At 44.0% G+C, this 20,445-nt stretch overlaps 1 protein-coding gene across 3 annotated transcripts in view; it reads left to right on the top strand.

Annotated features, from left to right (window-relative positions):
• The window catches only part of WASHC3 (WASH complex subunit 3), a 118,061-nt gene that overhangs the window by 14,830 nt on the left and 82,786 nt on the right, over positions 1 to 20,445 (top strand). For 2 of the 3 annotated variants that reach the window (XM_069228976.1, XM_069228975.1), the window contains exon 3: positions 14,278 to 14,343. The exons of the other annotated variant lie outside the window; for it this stretch is intronic. In XM_069228976.1, the coding sequence (XP_069085077.1) occupies positions 14,278 to 14,343 (66 nt within the window). The remainder of the gene's footprint in view (positions 1 to 14,277; positions 14,344 to 20,445) is intronic. 3 annotated transcript variants of the gene reach the window in all.

Below are 20,445 nucleotides of genomic sequence, written 5' to 3'. Positions count from 1 at the left end.
TATTAACAAGTTTACAGGCCATGCTGTCACGCCAAAGTTGGTTTATTTCCTGTTTATAAGGGAGAGGGGCAGAATCGCTAGTACCACAATTCCAATCCTCCTCCAATTTTTCGGTCATATACTGAATTGTTAATTGTTGTTCAAAATGTGGCATTTGTTTTACAGTTTGCATAATATTGGTGTAAGTGTAACTAGGATATCCAGGCCTCTGACTGTTTTTTTAATAACCTGTTTTACATCTTCCCCAATAGTGGAGCGTGTATTAGGGGGCGAATTCACCTTCATAGGTGTACACCACGTGGGCGCCAGTGTGACTGTACATTGACGATTTGGGTTATTAGGGGTAGAAGGCATTATTTGCAAAGTTGCATTGTTGGAGGGCAGTGGCGGAGCAGGGGGCGCAGAAACTTGGATTTGGGCTGGGGTCTGTGGTTGTTGTGGCACATGCTGATGTGGTGGTACAGCTGGATTTCCCAAATTATGCCCTTGCCCTTGCTGCTGCTGCTGCTGCTGTTGCTGTGCCCCCATGATAGGTTGGACTACTGCAGAGGGGGTGTAAGGTGGAGGTGCAGTGGGGTTATTATCTAACATCTGTAGCAAAACCTCGTCTTCTTCTAATGCATGTTTGGATTCTGTCTGTTTTGACACAACTTCCCTCCACCTGGGCTCTATGGACTCTTTCTTCAGACTCAATTCTCTTCTGGGTTTGGGAGTGGTGGTATTGCCCCGCTTTTTGCATTATTGTTTTTCGTTTTTCTTTCTCTACCAATTTGTCCGCCTTAATTTTCCTTTTGGTAGCCTCAGTCTCCCATTTTGTGTGTACCTCAAACATGTGCTGTCTAGCCTTCTTATGAAACAAACATTCCTGCAGGTAGGTTATTTTCTTTAAATCAAAAGATCCATCCTCCGGCCACTGAAGGTCAGGGCAATGTCTAGTATATCTGCGCCATATACTGTTATACACATTATTTTCTAAACCATAATCCTTTAACATGTCCCACCCTGGTGTTCCCTCTTTTGGGATCGGTTGTCTTTTGTCCAAACGTGGAACATGATTTCGGCGAAAACAACAACATCACCCTTGCCAGCATTTTTTATTTCCCATGTCTAACTTTTTAAATTTCAAAATGTAACATGCAACAAGGTAACTTTCTCAAACCCCCTTTATCAAATGCTTACCAACCTACAAATTGGTCCAGGCCTGGACAAAATATTCAAAGTTAACAAAAACACGTGCAATACAAATTGTCAAACTGTACCTTTTACAAATGCAAATTTACCAAAAACTAGTTATTTCCAAATTGATAAAAGTTATCTAAAACAGTTATTCTCTCAAATGCAAGTTAAAACAGACAACCGGTCACCTTGGAACAGTCTCACCTGATCATCTGTTTTTCCCAGATCTCTCTCCGGCCGCCTGTGTCAGACTAATCAGTCAAGTTCAAAGCCGATGCTCAGGATCTTCGCTGGGATGTCGTGAAAAACGAGGAGAGGCCTGCGCGGTGGATAAGATGCAGCTGCTTTGAAACTATGTCTTTGTGCAGGGGCCCCTGGAATCTACACCTCCGGAATGGCGTCCCCCCACTGGCAGCACTACTGGAGACATCCACTGGAAGATCCTGGACGGGCCCCCATTTGTAAAGCACGTTCCAAAAATACATACAAACGCATTTACAAAGGAGTTTAGACACGGAGAGTCGGAGTGAAAAATCAATGACCAAGGTCTGTTTATTTTGCTGCAGCAAAGAGGACAGATTTACAACTGGCATCCCCAGCCCGAAGTAAAGTGTGCTAACATGGTGCATTCAACAGTGAAATTTATACTCATACATCAAAGGATTCATAAAGTAAGTAAATACTGATATACGTCATACAGGAATTTTAAGGCGGGAATCAGTTTCCACACACCGGTTCCCGTCCCTGCTTTGTCCTCGACTCCCTTCTGCAGCTGTCTGACTTCTCACATTCTGAGAACCCTTCAAAGGATTTCGTGGTTCAAAGATAGATATCAACCTTTCCCTCCCCAAAATACAACAGCCGAGGTTGGTTAGTTATGTTTACCACATGATTATAATGAGTAACGTGCCCCAGCTAGGGAAAGAAACCAGCTGTGAGCCCGTGGTGGAACCAGGCTTTTTTTTTACTAAACGAATATATAAGATAACATATGTAATAGGTAGTGCGTTCAGAGAGGGAACTCGGACTAAATGTTTTTTAGGAAAAGGAGCAATACAAAATGGATTCTTAAAGTATGCCCGCCTCCCATGGACTACTAGTCCACTGCCTGTACTTGTTGCGCTGGCGGTGTCCGACCTCACACCAGTCAACACCCACTGATCCAGGCTGCAACCAAAAGGCACCACACAGTCAAGGATGCTGTACCTTGAGGTTCCTCCACTTCCGTGCTGCAGCACCCTGTTCCGTAGAGAACAGGACAACCACAATCACTGCTTAGTGGAAGACTGCCTCGTCTGGCTCGATGGATTTCAACGACTTCAGGTCTCACTCCACCACAACAGGCTTGCTCACTTTCCTTTATACTCCACCTTAGGACAGAGGTATTTTGAATGCCTTCACATAAACCTGCATACCATCCACTGTTACAAAGGCCTTTGGGTGGATCTGCATACTATCTAAGGCTCGAAGCCATCATGCACCCTTCTGTCTTGGTCCAGACAACAGGCTCAATTGTTCTTTCAGGCCCCTTGTTCAAAGGCCCCAGTCAAACATAAATGGTGCTTGGGAGCTGGCAGGGTGGAGAATCAGGAAAGCACAACAGATTTTATCCTGGGGGAGTATCGGAACATCTAAATGTAGTGTGCTGGTTGGTTGTCTTAAATTTCAGCATGTTTTCCACATAAATATGAAAAGGGCGTATATCTAACGGTACAGTGCAACGCCTAAAGATTTATGATAAAGATAAATTTGCAGGACAATCCTCTTAAGCCTTTCTTCAGAAATATATTTTTCCTAGATTCGTGGCTTCTGCAGGTCACGTTTACAATTTTATTTATTTTTCATTTCAAAAAGGTGAAATTGAAATGTCTGCTGTTCTGATCTTCTTCACTCTAGTGATCTTTATTACCCACTTTACCAGGAGGAGTATGGAAACCCTATAGTTTACGTTTTGCTATCTGTAGTAGAATTCAACATGTTTTTATGTGTAAATATTAATTAAAAAATGCATACTAATGCAGTGTGCTGGTCATTCTATAGGATTATGGGTAATGCAAATTTGTGGCAGTAAACCTGGTGACACTACTTTGGAGGAAATGTAATTGGCAAAGGTGGCAGTGAGCTCCGTTTCCTTTTGAACTGAAGTTGGCAGCTGTGGTGCAGCTTAATGTGTCTCTTGTGCATTCTTCCCAGTGGTTTACCTTCAGCTGCCATCATGCCTGTTATTTACAGAAGCACTACTAGCTTGGCCTTTGCCTGAACTTTGGCCCTATCTGATCTGTCACAGAACTGGAGCTTGTTCCCTACTTGTTTACAATGCAGCAGGGAACCTAGTGAGTTTAGTGTTCTGGATGTTGGCATATTTTGGTGCATGCAGCAGACAGCTTGCCAAGGGCCTGGTACTTGCTACATTCTTCATACTGTTGGTACAGAAGCACACAAGTCCTACCTATTGTTTGAAGGAGGAAGCTATGGGTGAAGCATTTAGAGAGACCAGAGCATCAGGATTTCCACCCTTCAAACCATCATACCCAAAACAAAAAGCAAAAACCAGATTAAAGACCACAATGCCCTAAAGGGAATTGCCGAGGTAGGAGTACAATATACCTGTCCTGTGTATGTTCAATGCAGAGGGCCATATTATAGCAAGCATTGGCAAAGCCAATAGGGATCGCCTATGCAGGGAGCTATTGGCTTTGCCAATATGTTTTAGCTAAGTTGTACACCAGCGTGGCTGCTGTTCAGCATGGCTAAAAGCTAGAGGTGTAAAAGAGAGAGGCATGTAGTAAAGTGGAGTGTTGTGGGGTGGCATAGAGTGGTGTAGAGTTGAGTGACGTGGAGTGGTGTGGAGTGTTGTGGAGTCAGGCGAGTGTCAGAGCGTGGAAGGGCATACAGTGGCTTAGAGTGGAGTGGCATTGAATGTTGTGGAGTGGTGTAGAGCAGAGTGGTGTGGCGTAGGGGATGTTGCATAGAGTGGAGTTGGATGTTATGGAGTGGTGAGCAGCGTAGATTGTCATAGAGTGGAGTGACGTAGTGTGAAGTAGTGTAGGAGAGTGGAATGGCCTGGAGTAAAGTAGAGTGTTGTGGCATTGAGAGGAGTGAAGCGGCATAGAATGGCATATTGTGTCGTAGAATAGATTGGAGTAAAGTGGCATTGAGTGGCAGAAGGAGTTGTTTAAAACGTTGTAGAGTGTTGTAGAGTGTATTGCCATGGAGTAGAGTGGCATAAAGTGCACTGGTGCAGAATAGATCGGCGTAAGGTGCAGTGCCATAGAGTTCATTGGTTTTGAGTAAAGTGTTGTAGAGTGGCCTAGAGTGCAGTGGCATCAAGGAGAATGGTGCAGCGTGGAGTGAGGTGACGTAGAGTAGGTTGCTGCAGAGTAGAGTGAAGGGGTGTAGAGTGGAGTGGTTCAGGGTAGAGTGAAATGGTGCAGGGCAGAGTGGTATATAGTGCAGTGGCATAGAGTAGAGTGGTGGAAAGTCCAGTGACATGGAGTGCAGTGGTGCAGAATAGATTAGTGTGGAGTGATGCAGAGAGTAGTGGTATACAGTGCAGCAGTGTAGAGAGAAGTGCTGTAGAGTACAGTGATGCAGAGTAGAAAAGAGTGGCATAGTGTGCAGTAGTGCAGCGTGGTGAGTTCAGTGGCAGAGAGTACAGTCTGGCAGAGTAGAGTATTGTAGAGTGGAGTGGCGAAGAGTAGAGTGGTACAGAGAGCACTGACGTAGAGTACAGTTGTGTAGAGTACTATAGAATGGCATAGAGTGCAGTGAGAGAGCAGTGGTGTAGAATGCAGTGGTGCAGAGTAGAGTGGTGTTGAGTTATATGGCAGAGAGTGCAGTCTTGCTGAGGAGACTGTCGTAGAGTGCAGTGGCACAGAGTATAGTGGCGCAGAGAGCAGTGGTAAAGAGTAGAATAGAGTTGATTAGTGTGCAGTGCCGTAGACTGTTGCAGGGTAGATTATAGTGCCATAGAATACAATCGAACAGAGTGCAGTGGCATCGAGTACATTGGTTTTCCGTAAAGTGGTGTTTAGTGGATTGGCCTAGAGTGCACTGTTTTAGAGTGGCTTAGAGGGCAGTGGAATATAGTAGAGTGGGGCAGAGTAGATTGTAGTGACAGAGAATACAGTGTTGCAGAGTAGACTGTTGAAGAGTGCAGTTGTGTATAGTAAAGTGGTCTAGAGTACATGAGTGTGAAGTGCAGTGGAGTAGTCCGGTGCAGAGAAGAGTGACATAGCAAGCAGTAGAGTACAGTGGTGCAGAGTAGAATAAAGTGGTGTAGATTGCAATGATGTAGAGTGCAGTGTGTTGCAAAGTAGAGCATAGTGGCATACAGTGCAGTTGTGCAGAGTAGATTGGCATAGAATGCAGTGGCGTAGAGTGCTTTGGTTTTGAGCAAAGTGGTGTAGAGCGCATTGGCATAGAGTGCAGTGATGAGTAGAGTGGTGGGGCATAGAGTGGATTGCAATGGCGCAGAGTGCATTGGTGTAGATAGCAGTGGCATAGAGTGCACTTTTGCAGATTAGAGTGGCCCAGAGTGGAGTAATGTAGAGTGCAGTGGTGCATTGTAGAGTAGTGTGAGGTAGAGTGCATTTGCATAAAGCAGAGTGGTGTAAAGAGGCGTAGAGTGAAGTGGCGTAGAGAAGTGTGTTGCAAAGTAGAGTGGAGTGGCATGAAGTGAAATATGCATGGTGTGGTAGCACACTGTAATTACAGACAACACATCTTGAATTGAAATAACCATTACACTTTCACAGATGTACTGTTTCACTGGTAAAAGTATACAGCACACAAACGATAATGTGTGGAAATGTCATCACCTAGTATATAGATTGGTTTTTATCGTTTTAAAATATTTGTTTCCACCACACTTCAAAGTTACCAAAAATGTGCTTCATTTCTGCTTTTCTTATTCTGATATATTGTGGAATATCTCCACAGTTCATTTACAGACATTTACATTTTGTTGTGTGCCAGAAAAGAATAGCATTGTATAGGCTTTCAGGCAGTCCCCCTGTAGCCAACATGATTTTCACTTTGAAGTCAGAGAAAGAAAAGTAAACACCGAGATCCCTGGAAGACAGAGCCTGACATTTGACCCCTGTATTTGAATGCACAGCAAATGTGACAAGATAAGAGTATGAATTAAAGGCCTGTTTACAGAAATTCATTACTGGTGGAAGAATACAGTAAATAAGGTCTGGGCAAGGAAAGGGGCAAAATAAAGCCAGACAGCCTAAAACAAATAGAGCTGGCAAATAGAAAGCAAGCAAATGTCAGTTACAAACAAGAAAGCCATTGGTAAGCCGTGGGTGGAATGCATTCCCAGGAAAGCTTTCCATATGTCCCCTAGATGACATTAGCAGACCACACAGCTGTGCTGTCTGGTAAGCTTTGACCTAAAATGTCAGGTAAGCTCATCATCCTTTATCCTCTGGCTTCCTCATGATTATACAGGTGAATGGGCTTCCAGTATGGTGGGAAGCAATTCAGATGTCTTATTGGTAGAAATGGAATCCTGAAAGTGTGAGTAAAAATCTCCAGGGTGTCTTAAGAACGCCTTTATTTATGGAGTACTGAGGAGATGATTACAATACAAATTGAAGGATACCTGAGAGAATAATTATACCTACATTATAGTGGTCCACATGTTTCTGCCTGATGGTCCTAAGCAGGTTCTTGGCATTCATCAGGACCTGGATTCCTAGTCAAGTACAGGCTATGCCTATACTTGCATTCAGCTCACTCAAAAACGATGATGGCCATTATGACAATGGCGGTGACTGTTAAAGTGGTGGTAACACCGCCAACAGACTGACGGTAATTACTGCCAGATTATGACCATGGCGGTGATAACTCCCATAGACTGCCAATGTCCCACACCAACCGCGAGGGTGTAATCAACACTGAGCACGGCGGTAGCCATCAACAGCCAACCGTAAGACAAGGTCTTCCCGATGCTCATCTACTCCAAGTTCCACCTGGAACACCAACGGCGACTAAGACAACGACTGTGAGAACAGCCGCCCAGCACACTAGGGAAGGAAGAAAAGGAGAGTGACACACACGCCCAACACACACCATACACACACACATCATAAACACAACCAGCTGCAGTGGAAAACCAGTCTCACAGGACACACGTCCTAATAATGCAAGGGCAGCATTTAGCCAGAACTGATAGTGTAATTTGATGCCAACAGCCACCATATTGTCCATGTGACAAGAAATACATGAGTCACTGTTCAGAAAGGGCCAGTGGCCAGTCCAAAGTACAAAAGGCCCACATGGCCACAGGGCACAGTCCAAGGCCCAACTTGTTCCCTGATGAAATCTGCACTACACTGTGCAGGGGCATCATGTTGGGAATGGCCAGGCGCCTCAGGGGGAATAGGGCTTGGGGGCTCCTCAGCTGAAGTGGGGAACGTGCCCACTGGATCTTTAGGGGGCTCCATGCCCATTTTACTGTGCTGGGGAGTGCAAGGTCACAGTCTCTGAGGTGGGGAACTTGCCCACTGGTTCTGGAGGGGGCTCCGTGCCCATTTCTCTTTGCTGGAGAGTGCAAGGTCACAGTCTCTTAGGTGGGGAGCTTGCCCACTGGTTCTGGAGGGGGCTCCATGCCCATTTCTCTGTGCTGTGGAGTGCAAAGTCACAGTCTCTGAGGTGGGGAGCTTGCCCACTGGCAGCAGTGGACCCTGAGGACAGTGAGGATGAGGCTGTGGACAACAGAACATCAGTTATACGTCAATACTTCCAATGACACACAGGTGAGACAGTAGAACTGACCATTCCTCTTATTATTGATGTTTTCTGTGTGGCTGTCGCAGGATAAGATTCATTTCCTTTTCATCTGTACTTAGTGTCACCTATGGCTTCTCATTTTGCAGATGTTGGTGATATAACAGCTGTGTACTGATGTGATGACAACAGAGAGCTACAGGTCATTAAATGTATGCTATCATAGTGTTCAGATAATTTGCACAAGATGTGACTGTTTACATAAATGAACATTTTCATCATATAAAATACTTTCACTCAAGTTGAATTCAAGGGTGTTTATTGTGGTGCAAATCATTGACGGAAAAGTACAATGGAATGGGGTGAGGGTTGAGAAAAGTCCAGGGTATTGTTCCAGTCTGTTTGTAGTACAGGTCCAGAGTCCAAGGGGCCATAGGAAGGGGAGCAAAGGCAGTCCCAGGTGACAGGGTGGGACACAAGGGGGACATTCAGGAGGGTCTCATTTCCTGGCGGTGGTCTTGGTCTTGGCAAGTGTCTCTGGCTTCTGTCTGGGTCGCAGGAAATGTTTGTGGGTGGTTCACCTTTAGCAGGGGGAGGGTTTCTGGGGCCTGTGGGTCCTGTGGCGGGGCCTCCTGCCCATTAGCTGCAGCGGAAGTGGTGGGCTGGTCAATAGACTGGCTAATGGTAAGGGCCCGCTGGTGTGCTGTCCATTCCCTCATGATGTTGGCCATATCTGCCAGCATCCCTGCTATGGAGACCATGGTGGTGTTGAGGGCCTGCAAATCCTCCCTGATCTCCTGATGCTGTTTGTCCTGCAGCCGCTTGTTCTCCTGCATGTTGGTAAGAATCTGGCCCATCTTGTCCTTGGATTGTTGGTAAGCCCCCAGGACATTAGTGAGTGCCTCCTGGAGAGTCAGTTCCCTGGGCCTGTCCTCCCCCTGGTGCACAGTGGTCCTCCCAGTGTCCCTAATTCCCTGTGCCTGTGTCCACTGAATGGTGTGCCCACTGCCACTGATCCCAGGTCCCTGATTGTCTTGGGGGTGAGGTGTGGACTGGGGTCCCTGTAAAGGTGGGCTGATTGACATGTCCTGGGGACAGAGATGTGGGGACGTTGGGTGGGTGCTGTGGTGTTGGATACTGATGGGGGAGGCTCTGTGGTGGAATGTGAGTGAGCTGGGGTGGCCGACTGACCAGTGGTCCCTGATGGGCCAGGTAGTTCATCCAGATCCTGAAGTCCAGTGTTACTGTCATCACTGGGGGCATCTTCTGTTGGGGGACGGGATAGTCGTGGCTGAGATTGGCTGGGGCACCTTTGCGGATGTAAGTGCTGTATTATGCTTCATGTCTGTGGTACATCCCTAGCTTCCCCTCTATTGTTGCTGTTGCCCTACCACCTTTGTTTGTTGTATGGTGATGTATTGTGGGATTGTTAGTTCTCCATCTTGTGCATGCTTTGGTGATGGGTGCACTTGCAGGGCTGGGAGGGCTGTCCATGCATTGGTATAGCATGCAGAGTTTGGCATTGGGGTTAGTCAGATGTGTAGGTGCAATGTGTGGGATGTAGTGGAGTGAGGGGGTGTGATGGCATGCAGGCGTATGGGGGTGATGAGTAGTAAATATTGACTCACCAGTGTCCAGTCCTCCGGCTACTCCAGTGAGTCCCTCAGGATGCAGTATTGCCAAGACTTGCTCCTCCCATGCTGTGTTAGCCGTGGGGGAGGAAGTGGGGTCCACTGCCAGCCTCTGGATAGTGAGCTGGTGCCTTGCTGCCATGGAACGCACCTTTCCCTGTAGGTCGTTCCACCTCTTCCTGATGTCGTCCCTTGTTCTTGGATGCTGTCCCACGGTGTTAACCCTGTCCACGATTCTCCGCCATAGCTCCATCTTCCTGGCAATTGATATTTGCTGTACCTGTGCTCCAAACAGCTGTGGCTTTACCCTGACTATTTCCTTCTCCATGACCCGCAACTGCTTATCAGTGAAACGGGGGTGCCTTAGTGTGGACATCGGTGGTGTGTGTTGTGCAGAGGGCGTTGAGTGATGTGGTGGGGTGTGGTATGCGGTGTGCGTGACGGATGGATGGGTGTTTGTGGTGTGTGTGTAGTTGTCTCAGTGGTCTTTGTGTTAGTCTTGTGGCGATTATTGGTGTTCGTAAAGGGTTGTGTGTAACGTGGGTGTGTGTTTTATAGTGCTGTGAGTGGGTGTGTGTGGTGTGTGTATCAGTGTCTGGTGTGTGATTTTCAGTTAGGCCAATGTTGTGTTGTTTTGTATTCGGGTGGCCATTCCGAGCGCGCCGATGGGTAATGCCAATGGATAACCGCCATTGAATGTCCGCCATGGTGATTCGTGGGTCATAATGTGGTGGGCGTGATTTTGTTGGGGTAACGGTAGGGATGTTCGTACCGACACTTTACCACTGACCTTTGGACTGGCGGATTTGTGTATGTGGCAGTATTCTGTCGGTTGTGTGTGTCATAATATTGCGAACGGATATTCGCCACTGCTTCGCTATGTTGGCCGTCACCACGGCCTTAAGCATCATTTACCGCCAATGTCAAAATGAGGGCCTATATGTGCTAAAATGGTATTTACATACGCTTTTTGCATTTGAAATGGCAGGCACAAGGATGAAATTAAAAAGAACATAAATGATGGAAAGATTGTAGCATTGTATATTTTCACAGCTGCAAGCTTTGTATGAAGATGGCACTTCAACTACACATGTAAACAAACCAAAGCACTTACAGTGTAATGTAATGCTTATCACGCACTCATAGTTGGCTTACAGTAGCTCAGGGGCTATATTACCCCATGGAGGTAGCATTGGAGATCCCCTCGAAGTCCCCTTGTAGTGCCAAAGTTCAATGTTCATGTGTGTAGTTGCACATTTTAAGTGCTTGAACTCATCCTCACAGAGAAAGATCAAGTTGGGGCCATCTCTCAAAGTCTGCTTGTGTATTGGTTAGTAAAGGGAGAATATTATCTCTACCATGCCCTCTTAGCCTCTATTCAGCAGTATTCCTAGACAGCGCAAGACTTTGTACCCACATTTTATTGGTAAGTCTGCTATATGCACCTGTTCTCTGCATTAGACATTCCCCGGAGCTGCCTCCCTCAGGAGCCCTGCTTGTGGAAATTATGACCAAACCAATTCTTCAGTCATTACACTGTCTACTCAAGACTTATCTCTTTCGACATTCCCCGGAGCTGCCTCTTTCAGGAGCTTTACTTGTGGAAATTATGAGCAAACCAATTCTTCAATCATTACACTGTCTACTCAAGACTTATCTCTTTAGAGTATATCTTACACATTGAACCCAGATACACATGTTTTTAACCCCCTAAGTCTTTCACCCTTAAACTGATTACTTGACTACATTTGTTCTTTCTCCTCCTTCCACCAAACTACTTTTCCCCTACCCCAATCACTCTTCTGCTTCTCTTTCAAATTATTTTCTTTACCCTCCCCAACCATCTCACTCCACCTTTCACTTGTCTCTTACCCTCCACCCCTTTTCCACAAGGAGGTGCTGTCTTTGGTCTTATCCCTACAGCACAACCGTAGTGTAGTCAAAGATGGTCTACTTGCCCACCTCGTGTGCCCAATCAGAGCACTAATACACTGTTGTCTGAATTAGCAGACACCAGAAAGTGCCAGCATATAACCCCAGTTCTCAGAAAGTTTCCAAATTCCCCCATGAAACCTGAATAAGATTGAAACTAATTTATATAATGTTTCAAACATTACATCTCAAAAAAACAAGTTATCTAAGCCACCCTAAAAGGTTCAGGTATCAAACGGCACCTACAGAATCTTAGAATCAAAACAGCTGAAGATCAACCACACAGTTCTTTTCAGGAGCTGCCACATCAAGTTGTAACCCACTGCTGCTGAAATTTCAACAGTCTGAATCTCTGTTCAATTTTCATAAAAGACTAAAAACTTCCCCCATTTGAAAGTCATCCAAATAGATGATCCCTGTGTGTGAAAACATGACAAAGCATACACTGACTGTCTTCCCTCTGAGTCTCGCTCTTGTTTTCATTGTCTTTGTTTTTCCCTTACCTATTATAACATTGATTCACCTGCTTCTTTACCATAAATCATACTTTATCCTGACCTCTACAAACCATCCTTACCGTTTTTGGTCTGTATTTCAAATCTGATATGTGTCCGGTTTTCTGTCCTCCCCTCGTCCATCTGCAAACCTGACCATATATCAGCTTCTTGCATCATCGCCTCATTCTCGAACCAACTAACTGAACTTTACCTTTTGCACTCAATGAATTGTTGCCCTTCCTCCAGTTCGATGTAAGTTGGAGGAGGTATTCTCTTATTCCGTCTATAATTCTTTGATAGCTCATAATTGAGTGTACTGTAAAAAAACATGTAAATAAATATTAGAAATAAAAAAAGAATATAAAACTACAACTCATATAATCTTGTCAGTAAAACATTTGGCCAGTCACTGAAATTATCATAAAGAATATTCTATCAGAGATTATTATCCTTGTTAAGCAATTGAAATTGAAGCAAACAATAATGCTGGGTACCAAATTTAATACTGTTTGTGGGCTGGTTTGATGTGCAGCAGTAATCACAAATCAAAGGTGTTTTGCTGTGTCAGTTATAACAGCTTTTCTACACTCAATGTAGTAAGAGTCTGGCACATGTTACTTTATTACCTGTAAATATTTAAGGCATTACGAGATAGGTTAACATTCCAGGACACATGAGGGGGTTGCGTGTGTTACAAATCTTAAAATAGATTTTAAAAAAAACTGTTCAAAGTCAGAATTCTTAGGTCACTTTATGAAGCATTTTCCAAAGCAGGAGAGCTTATGTATGTTATAGTAAAATCCAAGGGTTAAAAAAATGAAATTAAAAATTGTGCTTTGTCCATACAAATGTGAATTACTGTATTGCTGATAGTCAAAAGTATAGCTAGAGAATAGAAGGAAAGAGGCCACTGTTATGGGTGATGGAATAAGATGCTGTTTTCACCCCCTTGCCTCCAGCGCCCAGGTTGTGGTGAAAAAAATTGCCAAATAGGCGCAGAACGCAGAGTGACGCTTTCTCTTGACGATTAGCGTACTGCTTCTCCTGCTTTCTATGTAACAGACATACTTAGCTCACACACCAAGAGGCATTTGCTTTGTACATACTACTGGTATACTACACACATTGTTGCATAGATGTCATCACATGGTAAAATTGTCCATAATGGAAAGTCTTGGTGTGACTGCAAAGGCTCTTGAAAAATGAAAGAGATGTAGAAATATTGTTCTGTCTTTGAGGAGGTGTGTCATTGTCATGAATTGGGTAAGTCTGTTAGGACAGAAGTGTGAAGATTACTTAAACCATAAAGCTGACAAGGCACAGGGCCTCTGTTTCATTGTCACTACTTGACACTGTGGAAATACGGGTTCCTGCCAGAGTGGTTGTGAAGCAGGAGGAGGACTGCAGGGTTGTATGAAGACTCCAGGGCTCTTCTGTTAACAGTCATCTCAAGGTGGATCAGAATGGATAATATCTGCTATGTCTCAGACATGTCCCACATCAGAATTCAGTGGAAATAGCAGTTCGGAAGAGAATTCAGGGAGTGTGTCCTTTGTATCTTCATGCATCAGAGACAAGAGGAAGTATTGAATAGTGATTATACTGTGCTTTCCTGATGATTTCTAAATTCCATCACACCGATAATTCTTCAGAGCATGCTTTGTACTAGACTACAGACCGTCTGCTTAACTGCAATTAGAATATTGATGTGTTGTTTACAGAAATTGAGGAAAAAGTGTCTTTGGCAATTATCCCTGGGACAACATTGTCCTGCCAAAGCAAGCTCTGGCTCTGATATCTAGACTTCTGATAGCACCAGCGACTGATCATCTGATCATTTTGATTGTTTTTTTTCCCTGTGGGTTTCCCCACATGAAAGAGGAGAAACAAGGACCTTTAAAAAGTTGCATCAAAATATTTCTCAGTGCATTCAAAACCACAGGTTTACCATATCGAAACCTTAACCACACACTATATACATTTGTTTTATTTGGCAACGTTGTGTGAGGCTGGCATGAACGACGTTGTCTGGAAGACTGATCGACATATTATGGGCACACAAGTGAATATGGTAGCAGTTAGCATTGTTGGGGGGGTAAGAGAGTAAGAACAGCTTATTTTGTTCGTTTTCTTGCCTAGTTTGCAAGAAATTCCACAATTATTCTTGGCTGCTGCTTTTAGAGTAATAGAGGTTTTGAGAATAAGGAGCATTTGATGTTGCATTAAAATACAGTAGACTCCATTTGTGGTAACATTTTAATGATGTTCTCTTACTGACATTTCAAATCCTGGTTCTCTTCTAGAAACTGGCTACACTTTCACTCCGTATTCAACAGATTGAAACAACGCTAAACATTCTGGATGCTAAGGTTTGAGCAATTTTATTTTCCCTTTAAACTCTTTCTAGGCCATATGTTACTTGTTATTTCAGACTGAAAACAAGGCTTATCTTTCCTCCGTACATTAAAACATTTTATCAAGTTAATTGTTCAACAGTCTAGAACATGAATACATTTTCAGCAGAAACGAGAATGCTCAAGCGCCGTGGGCCATTGTGGATGACTATAGAATAACTTTTGGATCTCCAAATTATATTGTGATGTGCTGAATTTCAAACATAGTAGCAAGGGAGGGCCTGGGATTTTCTCTAATGCTCGATATGGTTTCTAAGGATGCCTCAGAACTCAAGATGGGGGGCATGGAGAGTTAAATAGAATCTTTACAGACTGAACGGAACTTCAGAGACTGTCGGTATTCTCTTATATAGCCACATGGATGACAATAATCTATGGGTTGCCAGCCTAACCTTTTTAAGAGTCTTTTTCACAGATCATGGAAAGACCTTTGTACCCACTTAGGTTTATGAATTGTTGCTCTTCTATCTGGGCTTTCAGATGTTCACTCTAATAGGATTTAGATGTCTGTATGTCCCTGTTTGAGGGGTCATGCGCCCCATTTTTCTTCCATATGAATTATTTGTATTAATTATTAGTCTCCAAGTTAAAATCACCACTGAAACCACAGAGACGTTTTGTATGTTCGCAAATGTATGTGACCATATTTCTAGAGCACAGGCCTAGCTAGGGATCATTGAAATGCTAAACCTATTGCGGGAACTGACAATTCTAGATCTGGTCATGGTTTGGGAATGATTAAGAAGTGTATATAGGGAGGGTAATGCAGTTGACTGCAGGATTGAATTGTCCATCTTGGTAAAGGAGGGGGGCATTGTTTCAGATCCTTGCTACATAAAATAAACATGCGAGGACTTGTATCTTGTTTTTTTTCTGTCTTATAGTTTTTAGTCTCAAATCTGACATGTCCCACAGGTGTTTTGCTTTTTGACACGGATTGCAAATGTTTCTGCAGCTAAAGCCTTGAAGGTGATGCCAGCACAGTTTCATCAGGGTAGGAATAATGTGTTTGTAATCAACAAGCCCTTTGAGTTGGCTGATAGGGCCTGCCCCATATAGGTCTCTGTGGACTCATGAATGTCAGTTGTTCCACCATACATGTCAGAGAGGACAAGGTATTTGATTATGCCTCTGAAGTCTAATTCTGGGGGTTGGGTTGAGTGTTGATGTGTAGGGCGTGAGTGGAGTTGATGTGCTTGGAAGGAATAGTGGAGACCTGTATAGTGGCAGCATTCCATGCCTTGGTTTTTTCTGTTGGAAGAGTCAAATGTTAATTAACTGGAGTACAGGACCTACCTGCCTTTTGAGAGTGTTCACCAGGAGCTTTGTAATATGTACATGGTTTAACATAGGACTATTTTACTTTGAGTGACGGGACATCAACGTCTGTGCTTGGGTATTGTTCTTTGTAAGAGTGAGAGCATTTGCTGTAATATTTGCGTTTTTTGGTATTGTGTTGTTATGGTTAATTCCTAAATGTAAAAAAGCTAGTCTTACTAAACTTCGTGTTCATTGGCATGTGTGGCTGTAGATACACATTCTTTGCATTATCCTGCCATCTAGTGTTGAGTCTGGAGTGTTACAAGTTATTTTTCTTTAAAGAAGATGTTTTTGGAGTCACAGGATCGAGTGACTCATCCCGCTTGGTGATTCTGCGCATGGGCATTGAGTCCTTTGTTAGATTGTTTTCTATCCGTGGTTGGGTTCGGACGTGTAATTCTTTGCTCCGTCTTCAACTCTCTCTGGTCCGAGACTTTCCCTCCATCTTTTTACTCAACAGTATTGTACATTTGATCAGGTTTTTCTGACTCTCATATCGACCGTTTCTCACTTGTTGGTTCCAGTTTTTTCAACTATATGCCCCTCGGGACGGATGCCGGTTGGGCCGTTAGGCCTTGATATCTTTGGCCCCAGGGAGAATGTAAGCCCGATGGAACGGACACCATTTTGGTTCTGCCTTCTGTGCTATTCTAATTATCCCTACACTGATCATCATTGGGTGTGTAACATATGCCTCTTGCCAGACCATCAAGAGGCTACCTCTGAGGTGTGTTGGTCGTTCCGGTCCCAGAACACGCTCCGAAACCGATGGACTCACAGGCTACAGATGGTGCACAGATCTCCAGATGGCACTCCGAATATTTTCAGAGAAGAACATATGCAGGAGGAGCCCCACCAGGAAGCCTTCTCCATCCAAGATTCGGATTGAGACGCACAATTCGATATCAAGAGCCAAGAACTGACTTTGGCACCAACCGTGAGTACAGTGGCCCCACCTCTTACCACAAAAACTCTGAAACGCCTCCGTACCGAGTCATCGGACCACCACTGCATTCAAGCCACGGTCGGTCTCGAAAAGACTATTCACATACCCCGCCCATCACCTCGGCACCAAAAACTGCGGCTGCATCTTCAGTTCCAACCTCTTCAACTTCGTTCTGAGAATCCACCAGCAAGCACTCTGCAACAATCGCATCGGTTAAAAATCCGACAGTCTTTGAATCCAAGTTTGGCACCAAAAAGTTTGGTGCAAAAAAACAAAGGAACATATTCATTAAGAGCATTTGACACAAGCCACTCCTCTACCACAACTTCGCCTATTCAGCCCAAATTAGAGACTATAGATGCTAGACAGTGCAAAATATATATTCAAGACAGCACAGGACGAATTGTAGCTTCCCCTACAGTTTCTTTTAAAAGGAATCTAACCTTTCAGGAGGCACTGGACACATCACCACTTAAAAAAACTCCCTAAGAAAAAGACTGTTTCCACAGAGGCTCTTGTTCATCATCATCATCCTCCTCCTCCTCCTACACCTGCTCCCTTGCCTCCACCTACTTCTCCTCCCCCTCATTCTCCCACTTTTCCTACTGAGGTAGACCACACTTCACAAGGTTCTCCATTATTTGAGGAACACTGTTTAGAGGAAATACCACCAGATCAGGATCCCTGGGATTCTTATGTTCCAGACCCAGTTATTAATACTGATCCAGACTTGTATCATGCAAGACCTTCCCCTCCAGAGGATACTTCCAGCTACCAACAAGTCAATGGTAGGGCAGCTGCGTAACATAATGTACCTTTACATAATGAAAAAAGAACAGATGATGGACGGAATTCATAGCAAATCAAACATTCACCCCCAGTCACAAAGATCTGGCTTTAATCCATCGTTTTTTGCCCACCACTCCACCCCCGGTTGGACCCAAGCCATATGCAAATCAGTCTTGACCCTTTCCTCATGGGAACAGTCCAGCCCGAACTGCCAAGCCAGGTCCTCCCTGGACCGGAAACAAGCATCCTAGGACCGGTTTCAAAGTATCACCCTTTTCATCCCCCACTCTATAGAGTGTGTTGCAGATCAACTACTTGATCAGAGCCTTCCACGTTTCAAAACAAACAGGCCTCCTATACCAGAGGCTCTTTCAGAGGAGCATTCAGAGGTCATAATATCAGAGGCAGGGGCAAGAACAACAACTCTCGGGGCTCAGGTTCTACAACAAAACACTGACTACCTCAACATACCCGAGCCCCATATAACACCACCTGGGGGACATCTTCAGGACTTCTATACTCTATGGGCACAAATAACATCAGACCAATTGGTCCTCTCTATTATCCAACATGGTTATTGCATGGAGCTCACAACCACACGTCCCAATACCCCTCTTCGCACACACAGTTTAGCTCAAGAACACCTCACTCTCCTCAAAGAAGAGGTACAAGCTCTCCTTTCAAAAGGGGCTATCAAAGTAGTTCCACACAAATATCAACGAACAGGAGTATATTTGCTATATTTCCTCATTCCAGAAAAAGGATGGGTCACTCAGACCCATCTTGGATCTCAGGCCCCTAAATCAGTACGTTCTTTCAGAACATTTTCACATGGTCACTCTTCAGGACGTCATTTGTCTCCTTCAACAGGGAGATTTTATGCCAGCTCTAGACATCAAAGATGCATACTTCCACATTCACATCCATCCGGTACACTGCAAATATTTAACAATTGTGGTTGCCGCAAACATTATCAGTTCAAAGTCCTACCTTTTGGGGGTCACAACTGCTCCCAAGATGGTTGCAGTACATCTCAGACGACAAAAGATTCATGTTTTCCCATACCTGGACAACTGGCTTATCAAAGCCAGCACATTGCAACAGTGTCAGTCCCACACTCAAATTAAAGTGAATCTTCTTCACAAGTTAAGGTTCACAATCAACTTTGTAAAATCTCATCAACAACCTCCAATTTCAGCCATATCTAGAGGTCATTCTCAACACTCAACTAGGATTAGCATACCTCAGTGCAGCTCAGATACAAAACGTCCAGAATCTGCTTCCTCATTTTCAACAGAATCACACTCCCACAATCAAAACTGTCATGCGGCTCTTAGGGATGATGGTATCTTGCATTGCCATCGTACCCCATGCCAGACTCCACATGCGCCAGCTACAGCAATGTCGGTCTCATCAGTGGTCTCGTTCACAGGGTCATCTTCAGGATCTAGTGTTGATAGACCACCAAGCTTACCACTCTCTGCAACTGTGGTACACCACCAACCTCTTTAAAGGGCGGCCTTTTTGATACCCTGTGCCTCAACTCATTCTGATCACAGATACATCCTTGACAGGTTGGAGAGCACATCTTCAAAACTTCACATTTCATGGTCTTTTGGATTACACACATTGTTCCATGCACAACAGCTGTCTGGAGCTTTAAGCAGTATTTCTAGCCCTCAAAGCTTTCATGCCTCACCTCACACACAAAGTTGTCTTTGTCTGGACAGACAATATGACAGTGATGTATTATCTACAAAAAGGGGGTGGGGCACGATCGTTCCAGGTATCACAGCTGGCTCATCACCACCACATTCACTTACTGCAGAGTATCTACCGGGGACGGAAAACGACTTTGCAGACCTGCTCAGCAGGATGCATCAACAAGTCCATGAATGGGAACTCCACCAACAGGGCTATAAAATCTACTCGACCACTCGCTATGGCGAGTTTTAGTTTATGAGGTCGAGCTATTTTTAGATTCCACTCAATGCTTCTGGCGAGTGGACAAAGAACAGGTGTTCTGTTAGGATGCCTTTAAATTTTATTCTTGTCACATTTGCTCTGTGTTCACAGACCGAGGGCAAAAGACAGTTTGTCTTCTTGCAATGCAAATACGTTTCCTTGTGACTGCAGAGTTCCAGGATTTTGTAAGGTGAACTGTCTCAAATGAAAGGCTCTTGTTATCAGGTTTTTCCTAACACACAACATTTATAACTAAGTCAACTTTACAAGCATTTCAAAATATATTTCAGTAGCTGTGAAGGAATTTTTTTTTCAACTTCTGTGTGATGGAAAAAATATTTTAACAGAATGAAAAAAAAGTCAGAACACTTGACTTGGTGATGTGTAATGATAAATGTTTTCTCAAACCGAATTTTCACAGATTGTCAATACATTATATAGTTTTATCAATAAAGCTAGTGGGAAGGTTTTTGGACATTTCTTGGAAATTTACTGTCTGTAAATGACAGTGCTCTACCACATCATCCTTTAGTGATATATTTATTAAAAGTGAGTGTTTAAACGTAAATGAGAAACACTCCTGCTCCGATGGCAAAGCTATTAGTAAACTAAGAGGCAAGTCATGAATGGATCATGTGTACCCTATATGTGAGCTAGATCTATTACACATGGAGCAAACGTTTAGTGTATTTAATCAAACAAAATAGGATTTTTTTTTTTTACAGCAGAAATGCTGAACTCACATATTTGAAGGTGCACTCGCTCATATGCAAGAACGAAGAAAAAGGCGTCTGTAAAATACAGTATTTGCTTAGGATCACAAAATTTGAGATCCGTTTCCGGGTCAAGTACATAACAGTTGGGTCGAGTAGATTAATCAGGTTACTCGACCAGCGGGTCTAGTAACATTTTTATGATTTTTCGAGACCTGACCCACAAGTCCTTCAAAAATTCTTCCAAAGGTGGGAAATCCTCAACTAGAATTTTTCACCACGGAAGAAAATGCAAAACGCCCAAATTCGTGTACAGGTACTCTC

The sequence above is a fragment of the Pleurodeles waltl genome, chromosome 4_1, assembly GCF_031143425.1.
Source record: "Pleurodeles waltl isolate 20211129_DDA chromosome 4_1, aPleWal1.hap1.20221129, whole genome shotgun sequence".
Taxonomy (NCBI): domain Eukaryota; kingdom Metazoa; phylum Chordata; class Amphibia; order Caudata; family Salamandridae; genus Pleurodeles; species Pleurodeles waltl.
The sequence above is the reverse complement of the archived record's forward strand: the minus strand, read 5'-3'. Positions and strand labels throughout refer to the sequence as shown.